This window comes from Chaetodon auriga, chromosome 14 (assembly GCF_051107435.1).
Source record: "Chaetodon auriga isolate fChaAug3 chromosome 14, fChaAug3.hap1, whole genome shotgun sequence".
NCBI lineage: Eukaryota > Metazoa > Chordata > Actinopteri > Chaetodontiformes > Chaetodontidae > Chaetodon > Chaetodon auriga.
This window is the reverse complement of record NC_135087.1, coordinates 12,372,790-12,396,589: the sequence shown is the minus strand read 5'-3', so window position 1 is coordinate 12,396,589 and position 23,800 is coordinate 12,372,790. Positions and strand designations below refer to the sequence as shown.

At 43.2% G+C, this 23,800-nt stretch overlaps 4 protein-coding genes across 6 annotated transcripts; 2 read left to right on the top strand and 2 right to left on the bottom strand.

Annotated features, from left to right (window-relative positions):
• Positions 1 to 101: 101 nt before the first annotated feature.
• On the top strand, positions 102 to 13,529 carry adam17a (ADAM metallopeptidase domain 17a). 3 transcript variants are annotated; one of them, XM_076748153.1, is made up of 20 exons: positions 102 to 301; positions 624 to 756; positions 1,037 to 1,170; positions 1,877 to 1,965; positions 2,194 to 2,383; positions 4,364 to 4,494; positions 4,696 to 4,782; positions 5,426 to 5,551; positions 5,844 to 5,988; positions 6,245 to 6,336; positions 6,756 to 6,908; positions 7,508 to 7,707; positions 7,859 to 7,962; positions 8,057 to 8,191; positions 8,544 to 8,674; positions 8,841 to 8,919; positions 9,274 to 9,362; positions 9,532 to 9,591; positions 10,609 to 10,642; positions 11,709 to 13,529. In XM_076748153.1, exons 1-20 carry the CDS (start codon positions 196 to 198, stop codon positions 12,101 to 12,103), a joined length of 2,613 nt encoding a protein of 870 aa, XP_076604268.1. In that variant the 5' UTR covers positions 102 to 195; the 3' UTR covers positions 12,104 to 13,529. The 3 variants fall into 3 exon arrangements, with proteins under 3 accessions (XP_076604268.1, XP_076604267.1, XP_076604269.1); XM_076748152.1 differs by having other exon boundaries at positions 10,606 to 10,642; XM_076748154.1 differs by lacking the exon at positions 10,609 to 10,642.
• iah1 (isoamyl acetate hydrolyzing esterase 1 (putative)) lies at positions 13,492 to 15,288 on the bottom strand. The gene is made up of 6 exons (XM_076748157.1): positions 15,132 to 15,288; positions 14,937 to 14,989; positions 14,581 to 14,732; positions 14,217 to 14,378; positions 13,989 to 14,110; positions 13,492 to 13,895 (listed from the first exon to the last, which is right to left on the bottom strand). Exons 1-6 carry the CDS (start codon positions 15,192 to 15,194, stop codon positions 13,719 to 13,721), a joined length of 729 nt encoding a protein of 242 aa, XP_076604272.1. The 5' UTR covers positions 15,195 to 15,288; the 3' UTR covers positions 13,492 to 13,718.
• Positions 15,289 to 16,076: 788 nt separating this feature from the next.
• On the top strand, positions 16,077 to 18,113 carry LOC143331367 (uncharacterized). Its single transcript, XM_076748156.1, has one exon. It carries the CDS (start codon positions 16,097 to 16,099, stop codon positions 17,117 to 17,119), a length of 1,023 nt encoding a protein of 340 aa, XP_076604271.1. The 5' UTR covers positions 16,077 to 16,096; the 3' UTR covers positions 17,120 to 18,113.
• Positions 18,017 to 23,706, bottom strand: LOC143331366 (cleavage and polyadenylation specificity factor subunit 3). The gene is made up of 18 exons (XM_076748155.1): positions 23,510 to 23,706; positions 23,323 to 23,386; positions 22,894 to 22,991; positions 22,647 to 22,775; positions 22,386 to 22,563; positions 22,195 to 22,284; positions 21,960 to 22,110; positions 21,525 to 21,700; positions 21,292 to 21,450; positions 21,033 to 21,179; positions 20,771 to 20,923; positions 20,464 to 20,572; positions 19,768 to 19,866; positions 19,562 to 19,656; positions 19,344 to 19,431; positions 19,181 to 19,247; positions 18,924 to 19,020; positions 18,017 to 18,849 (listed from the first exon to the last, which is right to left on the bottom strand). Exons 1-18 carry the CDS (start codon positions 23,578 to 23,580, stop codon positions 18,748 to 18,750), a joined length of 2,073 nt encoding a protein of 690 aa, XP_076604270.1. The 5' UTR covers positions 23,581 to 23,706; the 3' UTR covers positions 18,017 to 18,747.
• Between the last annotated feature and the right edge of the window lie 94 nt (positions 23,707 to 23,800).

The following is a 23,800-nucleotide window of genomic DNA, read 5'->3' as shown; positions in this document are numbered from 1 at the left end:
TAATAAATCAGCTACCTGTGTGTATCGGGGCGTGTAGGTGTGGCGTCGATCCGTTATCACGTCCTCCCTCCATGGATACTAAAAGCGGATGTTTTCTACTCGGCGCACTTCCGGGTAGCTCAGCTAGCTATCTCGACAAGCCTACTAACTTGTGACAATGACAGCACTAGCATAACTGACTGAGCTTCCTGAAAAATGAGGAGCGTACTGATATTTGTCTTTCTGGCTCCTTGTTGGGTCGACGGTGCAACAAAGTCAAGAGTTACTACAGAGGCGAAACACGAAGAAAAGCCGGAGTTTGGTAAGTCACTTAGCAAGCTAACCAAAGCTAGCATTAACGTTAGCTTTAACGGTAACGGTTTTTGGAGTGATGAACACAAATGATAATTAGTGTAAATGAATGCTATTTATATCCAGTGTGTTCACTGTAATTAACAACACTGATATTTGGATTAAGTGTTATAAAATGTAAAGTTGTTGAGTGCAGGTTAGCTGCTAAATAAAACAACACGGTCAGGCTAGAAAGCGGATCGTTAGCTCCAGATTGTAGCATCTGACCGTATCTCTCTGGTGTGTCACATAAAAATGAACTTGGTCGTTTATGACCTCTCTATGTCTTCCAGATGCTCTGAACTCCATCCTGTCAGATTTTGAGGTGCTGCCATTGTCAGGCCTCCAGCTGCACTCTGTTAGGAAGAGGGACGTCCACACCCAGTCCCACCTGGAGCGCCTGGTGAGCTTCAGAGCCCTGCACAGGTACAGCAGCACCCTCGTGTCTGACATAAACTTACCTATAGGATCTCAGTTTTTCTGATCTTTGGGGGTAAGGATGTGGGATAGGCTCACATCCTTTCAAATCTGTGTGAACACAAAACTCACATCCCCATGCATGTGTTGATCATATCTTCAAATTATTTGCTCACCTTATTCCTGTTTATGACTCTAAATAAGCCCAACACTTAAATTGATATGACTCCTCTTGGTTTTTGAAAGCAGCTGTGTAATCATGTTTCTGTTTGCTCTTTTTCCTCTTCAGGCATTTCAAGCTGTACTTGACCACCAACACGGGCCTTTTCACCGACAACTTCAAAGCTGTGTTTGTTGATGAACATGGGAACGAGGAGAACTATGATGTTCAACTTCAGAACTATTTCACTGGACATGTTGTTGGTGAGTGAATGACTTTTCTGACTCTTTTTCAATAAATCCGATATTTTCCCACATCCTGCTTTCTCCAAGAGTCTTTGTTTGCAAGTGCAAAGCAAGTAAAGCTCAACCCTCTGAGCAGTTTCTGGGCATTTTTTGCTCCTGTCATGTTACTCAGCGTAGTCATCAGAGAGCAGCCCTGTTGCATTGAGGAGTGCAGAATTTACTGTTTTTTACAGGATCTGGTCAGTGCAATTTTGAATGAGGCATGTAGCATAAAGTAATCTTGATGAAATATCACTATTTTAAAGTTAGATTAGTTAATTTTTCTTGACAGAAGTGTTTGTAGCACATGATTCCTTCAAGGACTGTTGGAAATATGAAGATCTGATGATAATTTCTGCTTTTACAGGTTCTGGGTATGACACATTGTGTAATACTGTTTTTTTTTTTTCTTTTCTTTTTATTAAAGAAAACATGCCTTTCAGACCTGCTGGTCAATTGTGGGGTTCAGATCATTGTTTTTAAGACCTCAATCTGTGAAGTTATGACAAAATAATTGCCACTTTTTTGCTAAGTTGGGTTGATGCCAATATTGCTTCATTGAAATGATACTGGCTGATGTGATAGTAAGTTCATGTATCTGTCCAACTTAACTGAATAGATAACTGGATTTAGTCTGCATAGGTCAAACTTTTCGTAAGTAACCTTATTTGTTTTGTGTTTGCAGGAGAGGAGAATTCACGTGTGCAGGCACATATCGAAGGAGATGAGTTTTCTGCTCACATTCTGACTGATGAAGCAGAGTACAACATAGAGGTGAGAAGTGGCTGTAAAATGCTGAGGACTGTGATGATTCCAAATACAGTGAAAAGACTAATTTTTTTCTGAGACACTTAACCCTCAGGCATTTTTTCCAAGACATTTGACAGTAGAGAGCCCCCCCCGCCCCCCAAACCTCTCTTCTCCTCCTTGTGACCCCTCTCTGACTCCTCTGACTCCACTGTTTTGTTCTCTAACGCCACCTCTTTTTCTCTTCCCATGCAGCCCTTGTGGAGGTTTACAGACTCCCCAAATGATGGCAGGTTGCTAGTTTATCGCTCTGATGACATCAAGAATCTGAGCCGCATCGCCTCTCCGAAAGTGTGTGGCTACATCCATGCAGAGGCCCAGGACCTGCTGCCACAGACTGCCAGGAGGGACTGGGACAGGCAGGAGGAGGTGGGCCAGGAAAAGGGTGAGCGCTGCTGTTTCCCTCACTAGAGTTGGAGAGTGTTGCATGTGTGTGTGCATATTTATGTCTGTGTAGTGGAAATGTGTAGGAGGAAAATGGAGTATATAAGAGGTTAGGGATCACAAATCCGCTGCAGCCTAGGCTCTGTGCTTTTCTATGTGGATGGTAAAGAGCAGATAAAGAGTAGGAGGATAACAAATGTTTAAGGTGGAGAGAAGGAAGGAGGGGGTTGTAGTAGTGAGACAGAGGAGGTAGGTGTTAGATTCTGTAACAGTCAGTTTAATAAAAGCCTTTTTATCTGTAAGACTGAGCCTATGTTATGCACATACACACTGCTGACAAGTGGGTATTATGTAACAGCCAAATGCCTTTTGATTCTTTCGTGCTGCCTGGGAAATGTAAAGCGCATAGCAGCGATAATGTGCCAGAAGAGAAATCTGAAACACCTCTCAGTGGCTGCTGGTTGAAAGCACTCATTGGGGATATGAGATGAGGTGAAGGTTCTTATGGAGGAGGCATTAAAATTCATGGAGGCTCTGCTGCCCAGTGAGATGACTCTTAGTTGTCACTGGTCTCCCACTGCTTGTTATGGAAGCCAGGGCAGCACACACCCACACTTCTGAGCAGTGCATAGCCAAGTGAATGATGTAATACTCAAATGGGATGTCTTCCTGTTGTCCTTTTCTATTATTCTTCAGCTACAGATTGTTTGAAGTGCTTAGGATGCATGTAGTTATGCTCAGATTTGTTTGTACAGAAAACCATGAATATAACCTTTAAAAAAAAAAACCCTCGTCCAGCCGGAAAATTGGACGTTATATTGTGTTTATGCCAGACCTCATTCACACATATTATTATACTCTCAGGAAGACTTTTCTATAAAGAAAAACTGCTAAATTCTGGCGTGAAGAACAGAGGCAGAGCTTAATCAGTTCACAGGCCAAACAAAAAAGAAGACATGCAGCTAAATGTGAAAATGAGGGCAATTAACAATGGGATACTGGAGCATGGCCTCATTGTTAAACTCCTTTTTTTAAATAGGTACTTTACTTTTTGCATTATGTTTTGTTGAAACAACATTATATATATACAATATATAATAAAAACATGTGATAGCAGAGAAAGATATGAGCAGATCACAGACCCTAAGGCAAGGGGGAAAAAAAGAACAAGAAAGAAATAGCACATGATGTAGACATACGCATTACATGGGAAGTCATAAAGATCTCACAACTGCAATATATGGCACAGAGCAGGGGGTACACAAGTGAGGCAAAGCAGTAAAATACCCAGGTGAGAGCATTAGACATTCACAGGACACTGGACGGACGCCAGTCCACAGTGCAATGCCCCCTGTGTACAAGATCAGCTGTGCATTTTGGGAGGTAGTCTAGAAAAGGTGTCCACAGCTTATAAAAAAAAAATCCTAATTGCCCTTCAAGAATGAGCCTGAGCAAAACTTTAAAGATTCCTCCATATGCTAATAGAAGAAGCTTGTTCAGAAGTTCTTGCAGGACACTTGTCAAAGACAGCTCTTTGCCTGAAAGATTCAGCAGAAGCAAACCAGGATTCATCTGTATCTCATCAAAAATAGTTAGTATCCTGTGAGACTTTTTACTAGTAACTGAAGTGTGTATGTAAGACCTCAACCTCTTTCTTGCACTTAGCACAGAGGAGAGAAATCCCATGATGGAAAGTATTCAGGGATTGGGGTGTGCGCTGCAGTCTGTCAAGGATCCCGTACTGACTCTCTCTATGCCTGTCGCACCAAACCATGCCATCTACCCAAACTCACTCCATAAACTTCTTTATGTGTCTTTCCTTATATAAGCTTACCTTTGACTGTTTGAATATGGCAACACTTAAAAAACTAATCATTACTTCTTTTTTCCCCCCTTTTGTCTTCCTGTGGCCATTTTTTCTCTCTGTACCCCTTCCTATGCATCTATCTCTGTCGCTGCTCTTTTTCCTTCTTTGTCACAGGGTACCACCACAGAGAGAAGAGGCAGGCTCACGATCACAAGAAGAACACCTGCCCCCTGTTGCTGGTTGCAGATTACCGCTTCTTTGAACACATGGGCCGTGGACAAGAGAGCGTCACTCTTAACTACTTGGTCCGTCCTTATGATGCTATGTACAAACACCTAATTGAGTAGTGCAGAAAGAATTTACCATGGAAAGGTTAAACAGTTTAGATTTACTTCATCAGATTGACAAATCTGTGAAAAATCCTGTGGAAAAGCTTAAATGTAATTCATTTTTATGGTGTTGTCTGTACATTTCTGTATGTTAATGATTTTCTTTTCTCACTCCAGATTGAGCTGATTGATCGAGTTGATGACATTTATAGGAACACAACTTGGGACGATGAATTCAAAGGCTATGGGGTCCAGATCCATCAGGTGCGTGTTGTACTTCACTCTAATATGGTTCAAGTCTGACTTGTGGGACAGTGGCTGCTCCCAGCAGCATGATAGCTTCGTTTGACACCGAGTTGCTCCCGGAAGTGAGCAACAGCATTTTTTGGAGGAACTGAAAGCCTTTGTGTGAGTCACGTGGGGTGATTTAATTTGTTCCACAGGCTTTGGGAATAAATGAAGACACTGTTTGTCATACTCCGAGTCCCGGGTTTTCTCACTGAAAAGATATGCATTCATTTAGTCGAGTTATTTTCCAATTTACTCCACCATACATCTCAAAAAGGACTTCTAACATGCAGCTTTTAACTCCCTGCCTCTTGAAATACAGACCTAAAACATGATACTGACTGAGTGACACGTGGTGTGCTCTACCAATGAAGTTAAGCTTTTTTAAAGCTATTTTTACAGGGTTTGGGTCCACTTGTGACAATCTAAGTTTAATGTAAAGTGATTTGAGGGACTAAATAAATGTAATATACATCTTAAAACCTTGACTATGAAATGCTTTGGGTAACATTAATTATGAGCCAGTATGCTAAGACTTGTTTAAATGCTTGAAGTGACATTGTATTATTCTGTAATTACACATGATGAATTGTTCATAAATGGAGTATTTGGTTCTCAGATCATCATCAACAAGGAGCCAACAAAGCCTCCCCCTGGCCATCCTGGCACCGGCTGGGTCCACTATAACATGGAGGACAGCCCTGTGAGTGGAAAGAAGGTCTGGGATGTGAAGAGACTTCTGGAGGTAGGAACAAAACTGTATAGACAGACAGATGCAAAAATGTGCCTAGTTAAACTAAATTCACCGTGAGAGCTACACTAAGGGAAGGGAGGTTTGGGAAATACAGTGGTTTTCTTTTTTTAGTCAAAGCCTTGGGACTAGATATGTTTTGGAGAAATAGAAACTTAAATTGTCGACCAACAGAATGTGAAATGTGTTCACACAAATGTGTAACATGTATGTGCGTATAGCTGCCCTGTAAAAGCTAATGACTCAAGTCGTTAGTCAAGATGATAGTTCTCTTTGTGTCTTTCAGCAATTCAGCTCAGACTTAGCTGACAACGCCTCCACTGTGTGTCTGGCACACCTGTTCACCTACCAGGATTTCGATGAGGGCACGTTGGGGCTGGCCTACGTGGCCCCCTCCAAACCTCAGGCCCTGGGTGGCCTCTGCCCAAAACGTAAGGACACATCCCTGAGTGGCACAACGGCTTTGTTTTGTTAAGCTAAGCATCATGCAACACCTACATTACCAGTATATGGTCGATGTAGGCTGTTCAATGTAATACTTTTCAAACACGTTTTAAAAATATGTTGCCGTATCAGTGACATGAAGTCAAAGTGTGGAAATGTAAGTGTGGAAAAACTGTTGGAGCTCTGGGTTTTAGTAAAGCAAAGTAAATACTGACTTCCTTCTTTGATTGTGTCATTTTGTAGCATACTACCCATCTCACTCTGTAAAGAAGCCCAGCTACCTCAACACAGGCCTGACCAGCACCAAGAACTATGGCAAAACCATCCTAACAAAGGTCTGTTTTACACCAACTCTCAATCCTCATCTCTGGGGGAAAAAAAGAAGAAGAAGCTAATTACTAAGGGCACTCAGTTTTAGGATGTTATGAAACATGTCATCTTGCCAAGTTTAGGCTCTAAGTAGGGCAGACACACCTTTTTGTGTGGGTGTTTTGAGTAATGATGTGAACCGTTTGCATTTTGACACCTCGGATGCCAGCTTGTTACTTGCTCCTCTGCATAGTTTACAGCTAAGTTTAAGCTAGAGGAAGTGTTGAGACTTGGGGCCTTATTGGTTGACAGTATGTTTCTAGCTTCTATGATAAAATGCATGTTTTTTTGTCAGTGAAATCCATGTTATTGGTAGTTAAACACCAACATCTTTCTGTTGAATAAAGACCTGACATCAGACCATTTGGTGTTTGTGTCCCATCAGGAGGCAGATTTGGTGACCACTCATGAGCTGGGCCATAACTTCGGAGCAGAGCACGATCCCGACAACATCCCATACTGTGCTCCCAGTGACGACCACGGGGGCAAGTATGTCATGTACCCAATTGCCGTAAGCGGGGACCATGTCAATAACAAGGTACCTACCCAAACACAAGCATTGCTGTATATCTTGGTATATAACAAACTCTGCTGACAGTTATGAGGATACACAGAGTTAATGATGCAAAGTGTAACTGAAGTGTGAATTCCATTTCTAAATGAGTTGCTTAATCTACAGAGTGTTGTGTAACTGTGAGTCACAGTTGTTCCTGTGAAATATAATGATAGACAGTCAATGTGCTGTACCTCCTCCACCATTGGCCTCAACAGCTAATATGCATATGAGTTATGCTGCAGTTTAAGGTTTGAAGTGCTGCTGTTTGTCTGCTGTGACTCGTTCTGCGCTTGAAGCTAGACCCTCTTAAAAATATCTGCAAAGGTTAAAACCAAATCTTGAGTCACTACAGTGTGCATCAGCAAAAATGCATACAACGTGAAAGAAACTGAGAGGTGTGGCTGTAGATTCATGCTTAGTAATGTCAAAAAAGATGCATTTGTTGCAGGTGGAAACATCATCATTTCGCAACTCCTTGAGTAAATATCTGTGGAATTGTTTTGCATCAGAAACAGATTTACAGTCATTTTTAATATCTCGCCACCGTCTACTCCCCCCCCCCCCCCCCCACACCACCACAGCGTTTTTCCAACTGCAGTAAGATCTCCGTAGGAAAGACGTTACGTTTCAAGGCCCCTGTGTGCTTCAAGGAGAGGAACAGTAAGGTATGTGGGAACTCCAGAGTGGAGGAGGGGGAGGAGTGCGACCCTGGGCTCCTTCACCTGAACGATGACCTCTGCTGCTCATCCGACTGCAAATTCAAACGTGGTGCACAGTGCAGGTATGACATCCAAGAGACAGGTTGAATTGTACAAAACACTTGTCCAGTCTTTGTGCACACTCAAATGCTGAGTGAATTGATTGAACCAGAAAGTCTTTGTGGGGCTAGTTTGAGTCACTCATGCATTTACATGTGTCTGTTCTCTCCACAGTGACAGAAACAGCCCTTGCTGTAGGAACTGCAAGTTTGAGCAGGCAGGAACAAGGTGCCAGGAAGCCATTAGTGCGACCTGTAAAGACATATCCTCCTGCACAGGTGAGTGCCTCCTGCTGGTGTCATACAAGAACTGCAGTGATTTCTACATTAGAAATACCTTGAAAATCTGCATCCCTCTCCCTTGAATTGATAGGCAACAGCAGTCAGTGTCCACCTCCTGGAAACGCTGATGATAACACAACGTGTGTTGACAATGGCCGGTGTCTCAACGGGGAGTGCAACCCTTTCTGTGAGGCCATGCAGAACCTGCAGTCTTGCGCCTGCAACGGTAAAGAGCAGTGAATTTTCACCAAATCAGGGGAAAAATGTGCAAGAGCCCCCAAACTGATACTCAGAACTCAAACATATCTCCATTGAACTTAGCTGTTTCATTACTTCCTGGAAAATTAACATCAATTACTAGGATTTTTTCAGATGTCAGTAGCTCATTCAAGACATATGAAGAGATTTTTCACATGTCTGAATGAATCTTTTAATCTCTGTTCTAAAAAGTAAATGTAAAGTATAGTAAAAGTAAATAAATAATGTGTGCACTGCCACTGTTATAGAGTATAATTATTACAGTTTTGCAAACATAAAAGTGAATTGTCATTGAATTTAGTCTCCTCTTCTACTTGCAGAGACAGAGGACTCCTGTAAAGTGTGCTGCAGGGGAAAAGATGGCGCCTGCGCTCCCTTCGTCCAGACCAATGGCAGTTTCCTGTTCCTTCGCAAAGGAAAACCCTGCACTGTGGGCTTCTGTGACGAGGGCGTGAGTCAACTCTACAGACATGTTTCCATCACATTTAGTCATTTTTTTTAGTTGCTAACACAGGCCAACCCTGAAAGGTCTTACAATTATGAATGCTACAATGAGTTTGTTGATTTTTGCTTTATTTGGCTGTTTGGAGAGTGTCAACTGTCTCCTGTTAAAACAGGGAAAGTGCATGAAGCAGGTGCAGGACGTGATCGAGAGGTTGTGGGATTTTATCGACAAGCTGGACATTAATACATTTGGTGAGTTGGTTACAGCTAAGGGGGGTAAATCACAAGTTTCACCACAGTATGTTATATCGATTTCTTTGGACAACAATATGATATTTGCTGACATGACAAAGTCTGCCAGTTCCAGCAGCAGCACATGTCCTGCCAGCAGCTGTAATTTACACCTATAACTCTTAACTCGCATTACGAACGACAAACATGGGAGTGAAAATACAATAACGCAATATAAGCATGTATAAAACTCTCCATTTATTGTCAGGACCACTCACTTTCAGTCAGAGGTACACCATTAGCCAGCAGCAACACGCTTTCCCCCTGATGTAATGATGGAAATGCTTTTTTTTCTCACCGCCACCTCTCCATCAGGGAAGTTCCTGGCTGACAACATCGTGGGCTCTGTGGTGGTGTTTTCCCTCATCTTCTGGATTCCTCTCAGTATCCTGGTTCACTGCGTGGTAAGAAACTGCTGGACGTTAATCCATACGAGTTCTCAGTATCTGCTCCTTTCCACATCCTGTAGCTCTGTGGTTGAAGCTAGAGCTCTTCACCAGCTGCAGTGATGGCCTTTATTCTTTTACTTCGTCAGATACTGACAGTCCTCTCCCCTTGTGCTTCTTTCTGCAGGACAAACGACTTGACCAGCAGTATGAGGAGAACACAAAATGCTTCTACTACCCTCCAAGTGTAAGTTTCTCCTCTCTCAAATGCCCCCATACTATATGCTCCTGTGCACTAGCCTTGCTGCCACACTAACCAAACTAACACAATCCCACATTGTTTTGTTAAACACACACTGACATCTTTAATGGGAGCATGAAGGGTGATTTTTCAGGTTTAGGTATTTGCCTTTTTTCTGGATCCGTGCATCATCTGTCACCATTGTGTAGGTGTTAGAACATGTCAATTTGGCAAAAATCTGATGAGGGGAAAACAGATAAGTTTAAATGACCAACAATAAAATAAGAATTAACTTCTTGTGTTCTTAACACCGAACTTTCTCTCCTGTTCAGTGATGGTTAGGAGGAGCAGAATATGACACGAACACAACACAGTGTGCTAGAGTTAAAAGTGCATTATCAGAGCTCCATTTGGAAAAAAAAGGTCGTCTTATGTATTTTGTGCAGCAGTCAGGATTTTGAAGTATTTGAATTAACATCTGATAACAGTTGTGGGTGTTTTGCTTGTGCTACAGGCCACTGTGATCTTATCAAACCTCATGCACACAGTCCCATGTGTGCAGATTAGTTGAGCTTTTGAGCATTAAACACCTGATAATGCCTACAATATTATCTAATATTTATTCTCTATGTTCAATATCTGCTACTACAACCCCAATATCAAGAGTGGGGACGCTGTGTAAACGCAGTTAGTTTGCAGATGATTGCATTCTGTTTTACATAGTGTCACAACGTGTATGTCATTAGGGTTGTACAAAACATTCATTCTCTCAAACCCAACAAACATTTTTGTAGCATCGTTCCCAGTCCTGAGAAATCAGGTGCTAAATTGGCTGATATTCTTGAAAATACAGGGCGAGAGCAGGACGTGAATGGATTCAGAAGCTCGAGCTTCAGGCAGCATGAACTAGTGGTCAGGTTATCTGCAGTTAGGGCCTCACTGTCACTGCTGGGTTCAAACTCCAAATGACCTGTCCATCACTCTTTGCCTTGGCCCTTTCCATTCTCATTGGAACTGCAGCAGATGGTGGAAGTTTGTAGTAGAGCTCCCGCCATAGGTGAGTGTGTGCGCCATGGTTTGGTGTTGCAGTGCGTTGCCATTGAGTCCATGGTGGTGCATGGTCGGTGGCCCACGTTTGGGATACTCCTGCAGTCACTTACTCCTTGACGTAATCGCTGATCTAGTTGCACATTTCCAGCCCTCAAACTCACCTGTGTCATTTTCATCTGAGAGATGAAGTGAGAGAGGCTGATGAAGAAAACTAAAGCTCATAGTTTACTGCAGCTGAACAGCTGTAAATGTGTTCCTCTGTGCACGTCGTCCATGCAGAGTCTGATCAGAAATTACTTCAAGAAAGCAAGATGGCATTTTAGGAGTATTCAAACAGAGAGAGGACTGAACAGGTTGCACCTTGTTGTCTTTTGTGAAATCTGATGCAATGTGTGTCAACATTTTAAGTTTGCATCTGCTGCTGTTCAAAGCCACAACATGAAGAGGGTGTTGCCCTTTAGGTGATTGTTATTTTTTATTTTACCCTTAGCTTTTCTTTTTTTCAGTGGCTGTCTGCACTGTGTTACGTCCTTTTTTAGGTTTGATTGGGAACACCTGGAGACTGAGGGTACATTCCTCTACAGACCTTTCTCATGGCAGACATTTTGACTTGTCAAAGCAGGAAAAGTACAGGTGCAACTAATAACATTAACGATGGCTTAATTCCATTTAGGTGTGACACTAAGTCCTACAAGTGAGCCAGCTTGCACAGTATCAGGCCCCTTGTGCTCCTAAATGGACTGCAGCCATTATTGATATTAGTTCCACCTCTGTTCTACAACACAATCTGTCCACCGTGAGAAATGTTTGTTTTACTCATTCCCACTTTAAATGGGGTGCTAGGGATTATAATGGGATGGAGATAGCAGGAGATATTACGTAATTTCTCTTAAACAATAATAGAAGCAGCTTTAGCGTTTGAATAAAACTTTATAGATGTTTAACTGTGAAGAGGGAAATATCTGATGGTCTAATCTGAGCAGAATGGAGTAAAAAGGGAATGGATCCCACCTCAGTCAGAGCCAGTCCGCTTTGAGATGCTTCAGTCTCATATGTCGCTCTTTGCTCTTCAGAGTCAAGAAATGCTGAGCAACCTCGAGTCAGCATCCGTGCGCATCGTCAAGCCTCCTCAGCCTCCCTCCTCCTCCGCCGGCCGGACCGCGCCCTCTTCCCAGCACCCACAGCCTCAGCAGCTGAGTCAGGTCGGGGCCACTCCCGCGGCAAGCAGCAGTACCCCGGCCCCCGGCCCGAGCTGCGGCCCCACCCCGGACAGCGCAGGGGGGCTGCGGATGGCCACCATCCAGGAGGACACCAGCAGCGACTCTCACCTGGGAGAGGAGGGCCTGTCGGACGATTTCACAACCGCAGGAGCCTGCTCGTCGGTTACGAAATCCTCCTACGAGGATCTGACAGAACAGAACCAGCCAGCCAGGGACCGGCGGCGCCTCAAGAGGCAGGACTGCATTGACACTAAAGAGACAGAGTGCTGAGAGCAAACGACCACAACTGATACGTGTTTTAGGGAACATGCACATACATGCCGCATCATATAAATTTTTCTTATGACAAATCACAGACACCAGGTGTTGAAAGGTAGTAGCATCACATTTTGTACAGTCGGTGATTAACAACACTAAGACCAACAATATCAGCCAATATTAGATGTAGAGTAGTAGTCTCAAACCCTTGTGACTGCAAGTGAAATAGTGAGGGTGACTTCATGTTTTTTTTTGTGCCTGTGGTGCCTTGTTTTTAGTTAAGTCGGGGGGTCCTTGACCCAGTAAAGCCTGAGAGTTCTGGGTAGGTCTGTGGAAATGAATCCACAGTTAAACTATCTTGTTAGCGTGACCCGGTTGCTGAATGGTGTCTAAATTGTCCGTGAACACAGAAAAGTGAAAACAAATTATATTGACCTCAAAGTTATCTGCCTTTGCCAGAGAGTCACGTTAAAAAATAAAGTGAGCTATGGCCGTGGATCATAAAGCTACCAAAGCATTATGTTAAGTTTCAGCCTTGCCTCAGTCTCAGCAGTTTACTCCATTCAACAGGTGAATGATGTAATATTATTGTTATTTTCCCTTAAAAGGAAACATTTCAGTGTGATATATTAAGCGGCAAATGCTGAACTTTGACCTAAAAATGACCAGAATCTGTGTCATAACTGCACTTGGAAGGATTTCTCACATCACTGGAGGATTGAAATACGTTGTACATGTTCTTGCTGTGCTCCGTGTCATCAGTGGTTTCTTTTAAAACTGGCAGGCTTCTATAATATTGAGCCCCCTTTATGCTTAGGATGTAACATTTTTAATACTGTGCAAGCATAGAGTGATGGTCTCTCTCTGTTATATGTATTTTTTTTTTGATCATCATGTCTGCGTGGTTTGAGCTCTGTACTAAACAACATGGTGCCTTTTCAGAGTTTGTGCCTAACCGTTCCTAGCAGACTTATTCTGTGCTAAAACACATGAAAACTCCCGGTAGTCGAACATTAATCTGAACAAGCCTGATTAAATTTTAAAAGAAACTGCGTGAGGTGCTTGAATGTGATTTTTCCGCTTGGTTTTCTGTCCTTGTGCCAATCTGAGTTATGCACCTCTTATTTAATGCTGTCTCACCACTGCTGCCTGCTGTGTCACATGTTACAACTGTAGAATATGTATTTAAACATAGGTCAAGAAAAGAAGAGTAGACGGTAGCTAACATTGACTCTCCTGGAGGGATGTGAAGCGTTACGCAACAAGCACACATCCTGTGTGATTCATTCTGATGTGTATATTCTCAATGTTTCTGTGCGTATAAATGGCCACCCTTGATTTTTTTTTAAGTGTCTTGCTTGTATTACCGACACAAATCTCAAAATAAAAATCTTTATTGTGCATTTTAAACATTAATACGTGGTCTCACGTCTCATTTACACAAATGAGATGATACACAGCTGCTTCATTGTAGCAGGAATGCAGTCCAGTGTCAGGCTCTCAGGAATTTAGAACAAGTGCAACACATGAATGCTGGTGATTGTTTCGCTCTCCTCAGACTGCCCAGCCCTGTAGGATCCTAAAGGAGTGTGTTCTCTAAAGCCTTCACTGCTCACAGAGGAGACTGCTCTCAGGACTCTTGGCATCAACGTCCCGCCAGTAGGGCAGGATGAAGGGCAGGTCGGCCACGCGACTCTCCAGCAGCCCCCACAGATGCTGAGCCACAAACTGGTTTCCTTTCTCTGACAGATGCAGCCCGTCGGACAGGTAGACTGTGTAGTCCTGCAGAGCAGAGCACAAGACAAGATTGTGGGAATTTCATGTTAAAGTGACCTCTAACAACATACAGCAGGGACAATGACAAGCACTAATCACCTGTCCATCTTTCTGCATGAGTGTCCAGAGGTCCAGGACGTCCGTGCCACACTGACCAGCGGCCTGCACACAGGCCTGGGCATACTGCCCCGCTGCAGAGTTGTGGCGATTGAGAGGGTGTCCTGGAAAAGACACGAAGAAGCACCTATGATGTTTGTCGGCCTGCAGCATAGAAACGGTCTGTGTGACGATACAAGAATGACAGAAGAGAAACTGAATGAGCGCAACCTTTCAAAATGCACTCCTTCTCCCAGGCTGCCTCATGAACAGGCGGAGGGGTGATGAAGATCACTCTCTCTGCTGACACTCCAGCTGACGCCAGAAACCTGGTGATCTCCTTCAGGTTCTCTGAATACTCCTGCACAGGGATGTGCTGTTGGGGGTTTTTATCTGCATGACAGGAGTACAAATCACACAGAAACGTTAGGAAACAATGATTAATCATTAGTGACAGTATTTCCATGTCTCAACATTGATTTCAGCCATTTTCATTCTTCCAGCATCCAAACCAGTGAAGTGAAGAGTATGATATCAGATACTGTAGCATCACTACACATCCTGAATCGTCACTGCAGACTCAGTTTCATGGTACCTTCCAGTGCACAGTCGTTGGCTCCAAAGAAGACAGTGACCGCAGCTATACTGTCGTCTGCGGAGTTGAGACTATTGATGAGGCGAGGAAGAATGATCTTGGCCCACCTGGTGTTGTAGCCAGACAGCCCTCTGTTTACAACATCACATTTTCTGAAGGCAAAACATGTCAGGTTCAGATTTTAGTCAAAGGCACAAAGTCTGGTTGCTTACATAAAAAATAACCCACATCAGTGCCATTTCTGTTCACAGCTTTGGGCGATTGTTACCAACATCTGAGGTGAGAAACGAGACATTAGTTGAGCACTTAAGTTACGGCTAAAACAAAACAACAACCAATATATGGGAACTACTTACCTCTCTAGTTTGCTGGCAATTTCTGCACCCCAACCATTAGTTTGAAATGAAAACTGTGAGAATCAACAGCACCGCTTTGTTAAATTCAAACTTAAGCTAGCAAGCTAGCAGCTAAGGCTAACTGACAGAGTAGTTGACAATATGAAATACAATCATGATTAAAGTCTTCAAAATCAATTTTCATGCATGACTAACCTGTGTTATGGAGTCCCCGAATAAAATCACTTTAGGCCAAATTAGTGTTTTCAATTTGGACATCTTGTATTTGTTGATAGGAACCGGCTGAGCAGCATACACCGGAAGTTCCGGTTATAGGGGCGTGTTACCCTACTTCATAATAAAAGTCTACACCATTCTTATTTTTTATTCTTCCTATTATTTTACATGTTAGATAGAATTCTGAAATACAAACAAAAAACGGGTTTTATTATATTTTTGGAGACCCGTTTTCATCAGGAAAGACAAAAAAAATAAAATAGAAATGTTCAGAATGACAAAAGTAAAACAAATAAAATAAATACTCATGATATATTAACTCAAAAATGCGACTAACTATTGCATTATTTCCATCTAAAAAGAGAAAAAAAAATGGACAAAGCAGAATCTGGCCAACTATCGCATGTTATTTTTTCAAATTTTATCAAAAAGCCAAATTTCAATGAGGGTAGGCTAAATAACAGAAAGACCTTTCTGTATAATGCAATACCGTTGAGCAGCACCACAAACAATAGCCTCTGAAATTATCAGAGAGTTGAATTAACACCCTTCTAAAACAACCTTCGTGAAGGTAGGATTTATTGTAGGACTGTTTTGCTGCATTGATTTTAACTACGTGTTAAAAAAAAAAAAAAAAAAAAAAGTACGTTGAACAGTATGAAATTTCGAAATTACCTGGACTCAAACATTGTATTTTTTTACCTTTTTTTTCCCCCAAGAAATATGTCTGTTTGTAAAGAGTATTAGTACTATATCCTGTGAGATTAATATGTTGCACATTTTTAAAATTTCTCAAACAAAATATATCTCCATAAAAGTTTGTAAAAAGTAGCCGAACCTTTTTTTTTTTTGCCCTTTTCATTCCCAGCACTGGGGGCGCTGCTGTGAGGCGACCATCCGTCAGAAACACGGAAAACACTTTTCTTCTTCTACTCCCCCTAAACATGGCAGCGGTCAGGCAACGAATTCAAAGGGGAGCGTACGACATTGCACTCAAAACAAGTAACCGTTACCTCCTGAAAAGTCAGAACAAGCAAAGTAAACGTGCAATAAAAGCCTCGTCTCTGTCGGCGGGGTTTGTGCTGGGTGATATCCAAAATGGCGAACTGTATGGAGCCGAAAATGCTGGGGACGGAATGACTGTTCGAGTTTCACAGGACAGTTGCACAAGGTTAACGATAACACCACTGTTTGATAATGTTTGTGGAAACGGAAATGTCGCTGAATTTTATTATCTTGGATGTAACAAAGAGCGTTCATTTTCCAACAAGACCCCGGTTCAAATCATAGAAAGACATCTCTCTCGGTACCGGAGTTATGAGAAGTTTGGGAGATCTGGTCACCGAGCACAGAGTCTCGGGAGTCGGCGTTGGGGACACGGACAGTTCGTGTTTATCAGATCTTACAGCGGCGACGAAACCCGATCCGAGCCCCTTTACAAATCCAAAACAGGCTACTATGACATCCTGGAGGTGTTGCCCACCGCCACTCAAGCCCAGGTAAAAACAGCCTACTACAAACAGTCCTTCATCTTCCACCCGGACAGAAACGCCGGCAGCGAGGCGGCCACTCTCCGCTTCTCTGAGATCAGCGAGGCCTACACCGTGCTGGGCAACAAGTCACTGAGGAGGAAGTACGACCGGGGTCTGCTGAGTCCGTCAGATCTCGTCACGACAGCCAGACCCTCCGGTAAGGACACCACAGGGAGCTCCACCAAGCGGCAAGCCGGGAGCCGGTCTGTGATGGGCGCAGGGGGCCGCGGAGGCATCTTTGATTTCGACGAGTTTTTCAAGGCCCACTACGGCGAGCAGCTGCAGAAAGAAAGGGACGCCAGATTCCGCAAAGAGGAGATGCTGAAGAAGAGAGAAGCTGCGGTTGAAAATAAGATTGCCAGCATGATGGAGATGGGAATTTGTATTATGCTGGGTGTGGCCATGGTGTTGGTCTTCAGCATGAAGGGGAGATGAAGGATGCGCCGAGGAGGAATTCTGAGCAATTTAATTGGGATGTGTTATGGGTCCCTTGGATCATCACGACCATTCACACTACAAATAAAAAAGACACTGCTCACGTGACTGTTGAAGACTGTCTTGATCTGTCCTTTGACATCTCTGCAGGAGGACATGGACAAAATAGTGGATGACTTAATGTCATACTTATGTTCAATGTACCACTGTGCAATTTTGTAAAAGCTGCTAGCAAGACTGGACTGAAATGTTTATGTTTCAGTTCTTCAGTCTGCATTCCTGCATCTCTGCACAGCAGTTCTCATTCAGCACAGCATTCATTGGTTGGGATGTTTCTGTGCACCGGTTTGAGCTTGGCATGGCCTTCGTCACTCATGTGACACCCAGCAGCAGGGGTATCTTTTCTTACCAAAATTCTTCTTTTTCAATGCTTTACTTTCAGGAATTTCTAATTTTAGCAAAAGTAGCCAAACTTCTCAAATGTTTAATGTTGTCAAAACTCAAACAGCCATACAAGAACAAAGTAAAATTGTTTAAAAATGACAAAATTATCATTAGGAATTTGTTTTTTTTAACAGAAACATTTATGTCAGGACCCAAAAGTATTGAAGTTGTACTCAGTAGTTACTGTTCTGCAGGGGTTGTCTTTGAATGTGGTCTACAAATACTGAGTGTACACACTGACAGAGGAAGGTGGTGCCACGTCTTCACTCCTTTAGCTTTTATTAAGTCATCTGTCAGTCACATTTCTTTTTATTTTAAGGGTAGGGCAAGTTTTAATTGATTTAACATATTGCTATTTATAAAATATTTGCTGCAATATCAGGAAGTATGGGATGTGTGGATCAGTCGTACCTTGAGAGCCCAATAAACGGGCATTACAGGAACTGTAAGTTAAAGAATGTGCCTTGAATGACATTTATTGTGTAAAAAAAAAAAAAAATCCATTGTTGTATTGTCCTGATAGTGAACTAATAAATGAAGAAATGTTGCATGCTTTTGTTTGCTCCATCAAGAACACCGATGCTGATGAATTAACTGACCAACGTGGTTTAATTGCTCAGTGATTCAAGTCTTTTTCAAACATATAATGAACACAAACATTTAGTCCACAGAGAAATTCACAGTTCACATCACAGAAGTAAACAAATCTGTCATCAGTGCACATTAGTAGCAAACTCAGGTCAAATAAAACCTACAGTGCATCTACACAAATACAGTTAACTTAATAAATATATTAAAAGTGCTTGCAACAAAACAAAACTATAAAGTCCTACCTGCACAGCTTATTTGTTTTATGTTCTGACATGGTAGCTCTGAGGTCACAGATCACAACCTTTCCTTAATGATTAGGTCATTAGTAAAAGGCCAATCAAGTTGCATTCATGAGGTGGGACTCGGATCGCTTACTGAGGCGATCAATCACACCAAACCAGGCACAGTGTATGTGCAGGAGGTGTAGACATATGGACGTCAGACTGATCTGTCAGACCAGTCCCTATGATTCTTGGGAATACATGATATCCAGTTTTTAGCACACACGTACGAGCTGCTGGTTACCTTCTAACACTTCTTGTTTTTGTCAAAGTATTCTGGTTACGAACATGTTTGCAGTCCTGTCTCTGCCCTCAGATGACTGGGTTGAGGGCATCATAGAGCCGCTGCACCGCCAGCTCCACCATCTCTCTCAGGGAGTCGTCCTCCGTGCCTTCATCATCGTAGCACACCGACTGATGGGGAGGGAGAGGAGGTCAGTGAGAATGACGAAAGAAGGAGAATTACACTGCTCTGCTCTGCTGCTCACCCTCGTTTCCAAGCAAATGTGAACCGTCTTCCCATCTACCGTCACAGAGATGTTTTTACCATCGCTGAAATCCACACATTCCTCTCCAAACATGTCCCTTAAGACAGACGGAGAGACGAGATGTTATAACTAAAGATCAGCTGAGAAACTTATTTCTGGTGACATTTCATAGCATATTACCGTGGACAAACATAACATTCATGTATACAATGTTTAAAACAAGTTAGCATGGATTAGATGGCTGGTGTGTCACTCACTGCAACATGACTCCAAGTCGGGTTTGGAAGATGTCCATGTCCAGAATGGTATTCTGGGTCTCCATGACTGTTGATATGACACAAATTACATCATGTGAGAAAAGAACAAACTGCATGGCAAGATTAGGATGAAAAAAAATGCATATCTGCTTGCTGTACTGACCTTTCTGAGCCTTTGGGTTTGACTGAACTTCCAGCACAACAGTGGTGACAGCATCGGCATACATGTCATTGAGAGGGTTAGCTATCCACTGAAAGACGAGGGAGAGCGAGAGAAAGGATGGTTGGGTGAATATATAGCACAGGACAACAAACAGCAATGTCTGAACATAGCAAAGTCCTGCTATCCTGCACGTGGACCCCCGCTGGCTGACCGCTCACCTCCAGCAGCACCATGCCGACCTCGTGAATCAGAGTGATGTTTTTAAAGACCTTCAAAGTGTTCTTCTCGGTTCCATCCAGCTCCTCCACATCACCTGAGACGTGAGATCCCCACAGTCAGTATGGTGTAAACTCAGAATCAAAGTTTCCATGTACAGACACCAATCAGTGCAGAGACTGGTAACTGCACATATAAGCAGCCTCACCTGTGAGGTTCCTCAGATGGCAGACGAGCAGTGAGTAAGGCCCAGTGAAGGGGATGGCCTGGGACTGTTTCACTGTGCTCATGGCCAGCTCTGTGTAGGCTGCAGAACGGACACATCAGGTCACTTCATGATGCCTCGCTCTTTTGTCAAATGTTAAAAGACGGAGGGACAGCAGTGTGCTCTGCTGAGCAGGGAGACGGTAGTACAGCCCAGAACCCAAAAAAGTTGGGATGCTGTGTAAAACATGAATAAACAGAATGTGATAACTTGCCAATCTTTTTTGACAAATAATTAATTAAAATCAGTACAAAGACAATATATTCCTTGTTTTACCTCAACAACTTGATTATTATGATTATTCTGATTTTCAAACAAATTGAGACAGGAGCAACTAAAGACTGGGAAAGATGTGGAAGGCTCCAAAAACACCAGGTTAACAGGTTCATTACAACAGGTGATAGCATCATGATTGGCTATGAAGACATGACTGTGTAGAGGATATCACCACATGGGCTCAGGAACGTAAAACCACGGTCAGTTAACACACCTTGTTTGCAAATGTTTGCATTCTGTTTTCATTTGTTTTAAAGCATCCCAACTTTTTTGGAATCTGGGTTCTGAAGTGCCGTGGAGCAAGAGAACAAGTGTCCAACATACATCTCTCAGGGCAGTTCGGAGAACTAAAGAAACACTCACTTGAAAGGTCAGAGGGATTGAGGATGTGGTAGTTGAAGTTCTTTTTCACCAGTATGCCTGAAACCCTCTGGCCCTGAACACACTTCTTATCAGCCAGAGATCCCATCACCTGAGAGGAGGAGCGGCGTTCAGTAAGTCCAGTGTCAGAGTGGATTTATTGTGTTTAACCTTTATAACCACTGGCACAGGGTCATTTAACACATGCAATAATCGTGACGCAGCACTGTAAAGACAGGTGGAGTTCAAAGTGACGTCAGACCATAAATCGAATAAAAAAAAGGCAGAGACAGAGAGGCAGTCTATTGACCTTGGCCAGTTTCTCTCCTCTGAAGTTGAGGGTGACAGCCTCTGTGTTGCGAGGGTTGTGGACTTCGATGTGAACCTGATCATTATCCTCATACTCCCTGATCAGTGCGGCCTTCAGCCGGGCCATCTCATTCTGCTCCCCGTGGACCAGGATCTGAAGGCAACACACACACAGAAGAGTCAAGGATTTTCATTTACAGCTAATACAAGGTACAAACAACTGAGGATTTTAAACACAAATCAATATATATATATTTTTCTACCACATGTGGTGGTTTGAGAGCCCTGATGAACTCGCTGGTCTGCTGATAGTCAGTGTGGGCAGAGAAAGAGATGTAGTCCACTGACATCTTCAGCTGCAGCTTCTGTCCTGACATGGTGGTGATCTCCTCCGGCTCTGACATGATGTGCTGCAGGGAGCACACAAACACACCGTTATCCAAGAGACTGGATGCTTCTGCCTGTTATTAACCCCAAAAAAAACCACTTGACACTTTGTCTGCCGTCCCGCTGTCGTCTCACCTTGGCCAGTGTGCCCTCGACGCAGTATCCTGCGATGATGACCCCGTTCCTCTTGTCAGTGCACCAGCTCTCGAAGAGTTCTCTGGAGAGGCCGCTCTGCATCATACCCGGAGACGCCATCACCACGCTGGGGCCGATGTCGTCAAAGTGATCCATGCTCTGGAAAAAAGCGACACCATGGTTAAGGACGTTCAGCAGCAAGTCTGGCTGTCTGCATCTGCGGCGCTCTCCACCTTGAGGTTGCTGATGTGCTTGAAGACAAAAGGGTTGTTGATATTGATGGCTTTCCGGATCTTGTCGTTCATCGCGTTGACGTAGGTCTGGTACACGGCCATGCACTTCTTGGCCAGGGATGAAGCGTAGTAGATGGGGATGTCGTGGAGCTCTGGGTGGTTCTGCCAGTACTCATCTACAGGAGAGAAACACAATCTCACAGTCTCCTCAGATTGAAATGTAACAGAACACAGATGCAAAACTGAAGGAGTGTAACACAATACAAACATTAAGCGTTCATGATAAAGGGTAATAAATGAAAGCATAGAAACTAATGGCTAATAATGTTGTTGGATTTGGTTAAAACTGCCTTTCTGGGGGCTTTATGTCTGAGGAATATGATTTGTAGGCCGGTGCATGTCTGTATTTATTCAGCTCTACACATGACCTCTCACCCAGGATGAGCAGCAGCTCTTGGGCCCGTCCCAGGGCAAACACAGGGATTAAACAGCGGCCTTCCCTGTTGACTATGTCATGGACCGTGTTACAGAACCGAGCTTCACGCTCCTCCCTCTTTTCATGGATGTGGGTGCCGTAGGTCGACTCCTGCAGAAAGAGGAACAGCATTTATCGTGTTGTGATGGCCCAGAGATCCGTTAAAAGCAGTGTTGGATGTGAATAGTGGCGTACTATGATTAAGATGTCAGGTTTGACACTTGGGATCTCCGCCGCCATCAGATGCCTGTCCTCTTGTCGGGAGAAGTCTCCTGTGTACAGCAACTTCGGAGGGGAAAAGCAAACAGACGATGGACTTGTTAAGGGACCTTAATTTGTACGCATCGACTGGACAAAATATTATATATAAAAATAGGAGCCATTACTTTGACTCCAGCTATTTCAATCATGAACATGGCAGCCCCCAGCACATGACCAGCGTGGTAGCACCAGAACTTGATTCCAGCCACCTCCTTGACCTCGTGGAAGTTGATGGTCTCAATCTTATCCATGCTCTCCTCTAGGTCGGTCTCAGTGTACAGCATGTCATCTGCAGATATGTTGCTGCAATTAAATCAAGACAGAGTTATTCCAGGTACACTTATCAATTTGAAGTGTTACATGAGGACGAGTGCTCCTGCATGTACCTGACTTTGACGTAGTCTGACAGTAGCCAGCGGTAGATAGCTTTGGTGGCATGCGTCATGAAGGTCCTGCCTTTAAAGCTGGTCTTCTGGAGGAACCAGGGCAGAGCTCCACAGTGATCCAAGTGGAAACTGGTTAGAGGATGCATACATCACATGACATGTCTGTAACTATATTTTAGGATATAATCAAAACAGAATACAAGCAGAAAAATGTGTGACGGCTCGACACATAAAAGGGAAGACTCACTGGCTGATGAGCAGCAAATCTATCTCGGCTGGGTCGATTAAGTCTATGTAGGGGAGAGCATCCATTCCCTCCAAGCCAGGGTGGATACCACAGTCCAGCTGCCAAACACAAATATTAATTGATTTATTTCACCTGGGATAAATCCACTCAGTATCAGTACAGCTTTTCAGGGGGTCCTGGAAAGGGTACATGACATCAAAACAGGATACAATAAGACAACAATGGAATAATGAAAAAATATCAAACAATAAAAAACAGCCTAATAATACAGCCTGCACAATGTGAGAACATAGAACTGCATGCTGTACCTTATAACTCCACTGATATGTGATTGGGTTAAGGAATATTGTACATTTTGTCTATTTTAAGTCACATAGTAGCATAAGTTACAACTTAATATTATCATAGAGTCAAAATAAAAATATTTACCATAATTTTCCTTCCTTTGAACTCCAGGATGATGCATGACCTCCCAACCTCCTGACCAGCACCCCTGGAGTTTCATAAGGCAAAAGCATTCAAGCTAACGTCACATGTATTTATTTGTTGTTATTATGATTTCATATTGAAGCGGTCACTCAAAACCTTTATTTATAGAAAATACAAATTAACTCACAGTGGACGAATTAGGAGCTGGTCGCTTTCCTCTGCGGGCACAATCACCTCTACCTTGCGCTTGGTAGCCATGTCTGCTAAATTTTGCTGCTAAATTTTAAAATAGAATACATAAATTCGGCCATACTGCACCGTATTGAATGAATGAGAGGGGGCGGCCTCTCCAAACGTCACACGTCCGGTGTTGTGCCAAAATACTGCCGATGAGAAAGAAAAGTGGTGACTAAAGTTCCGGGGCAGACGTTGGTCGGATTTGTCATTGCGAATGCGCTAAAAATAAAATAACTCGGTA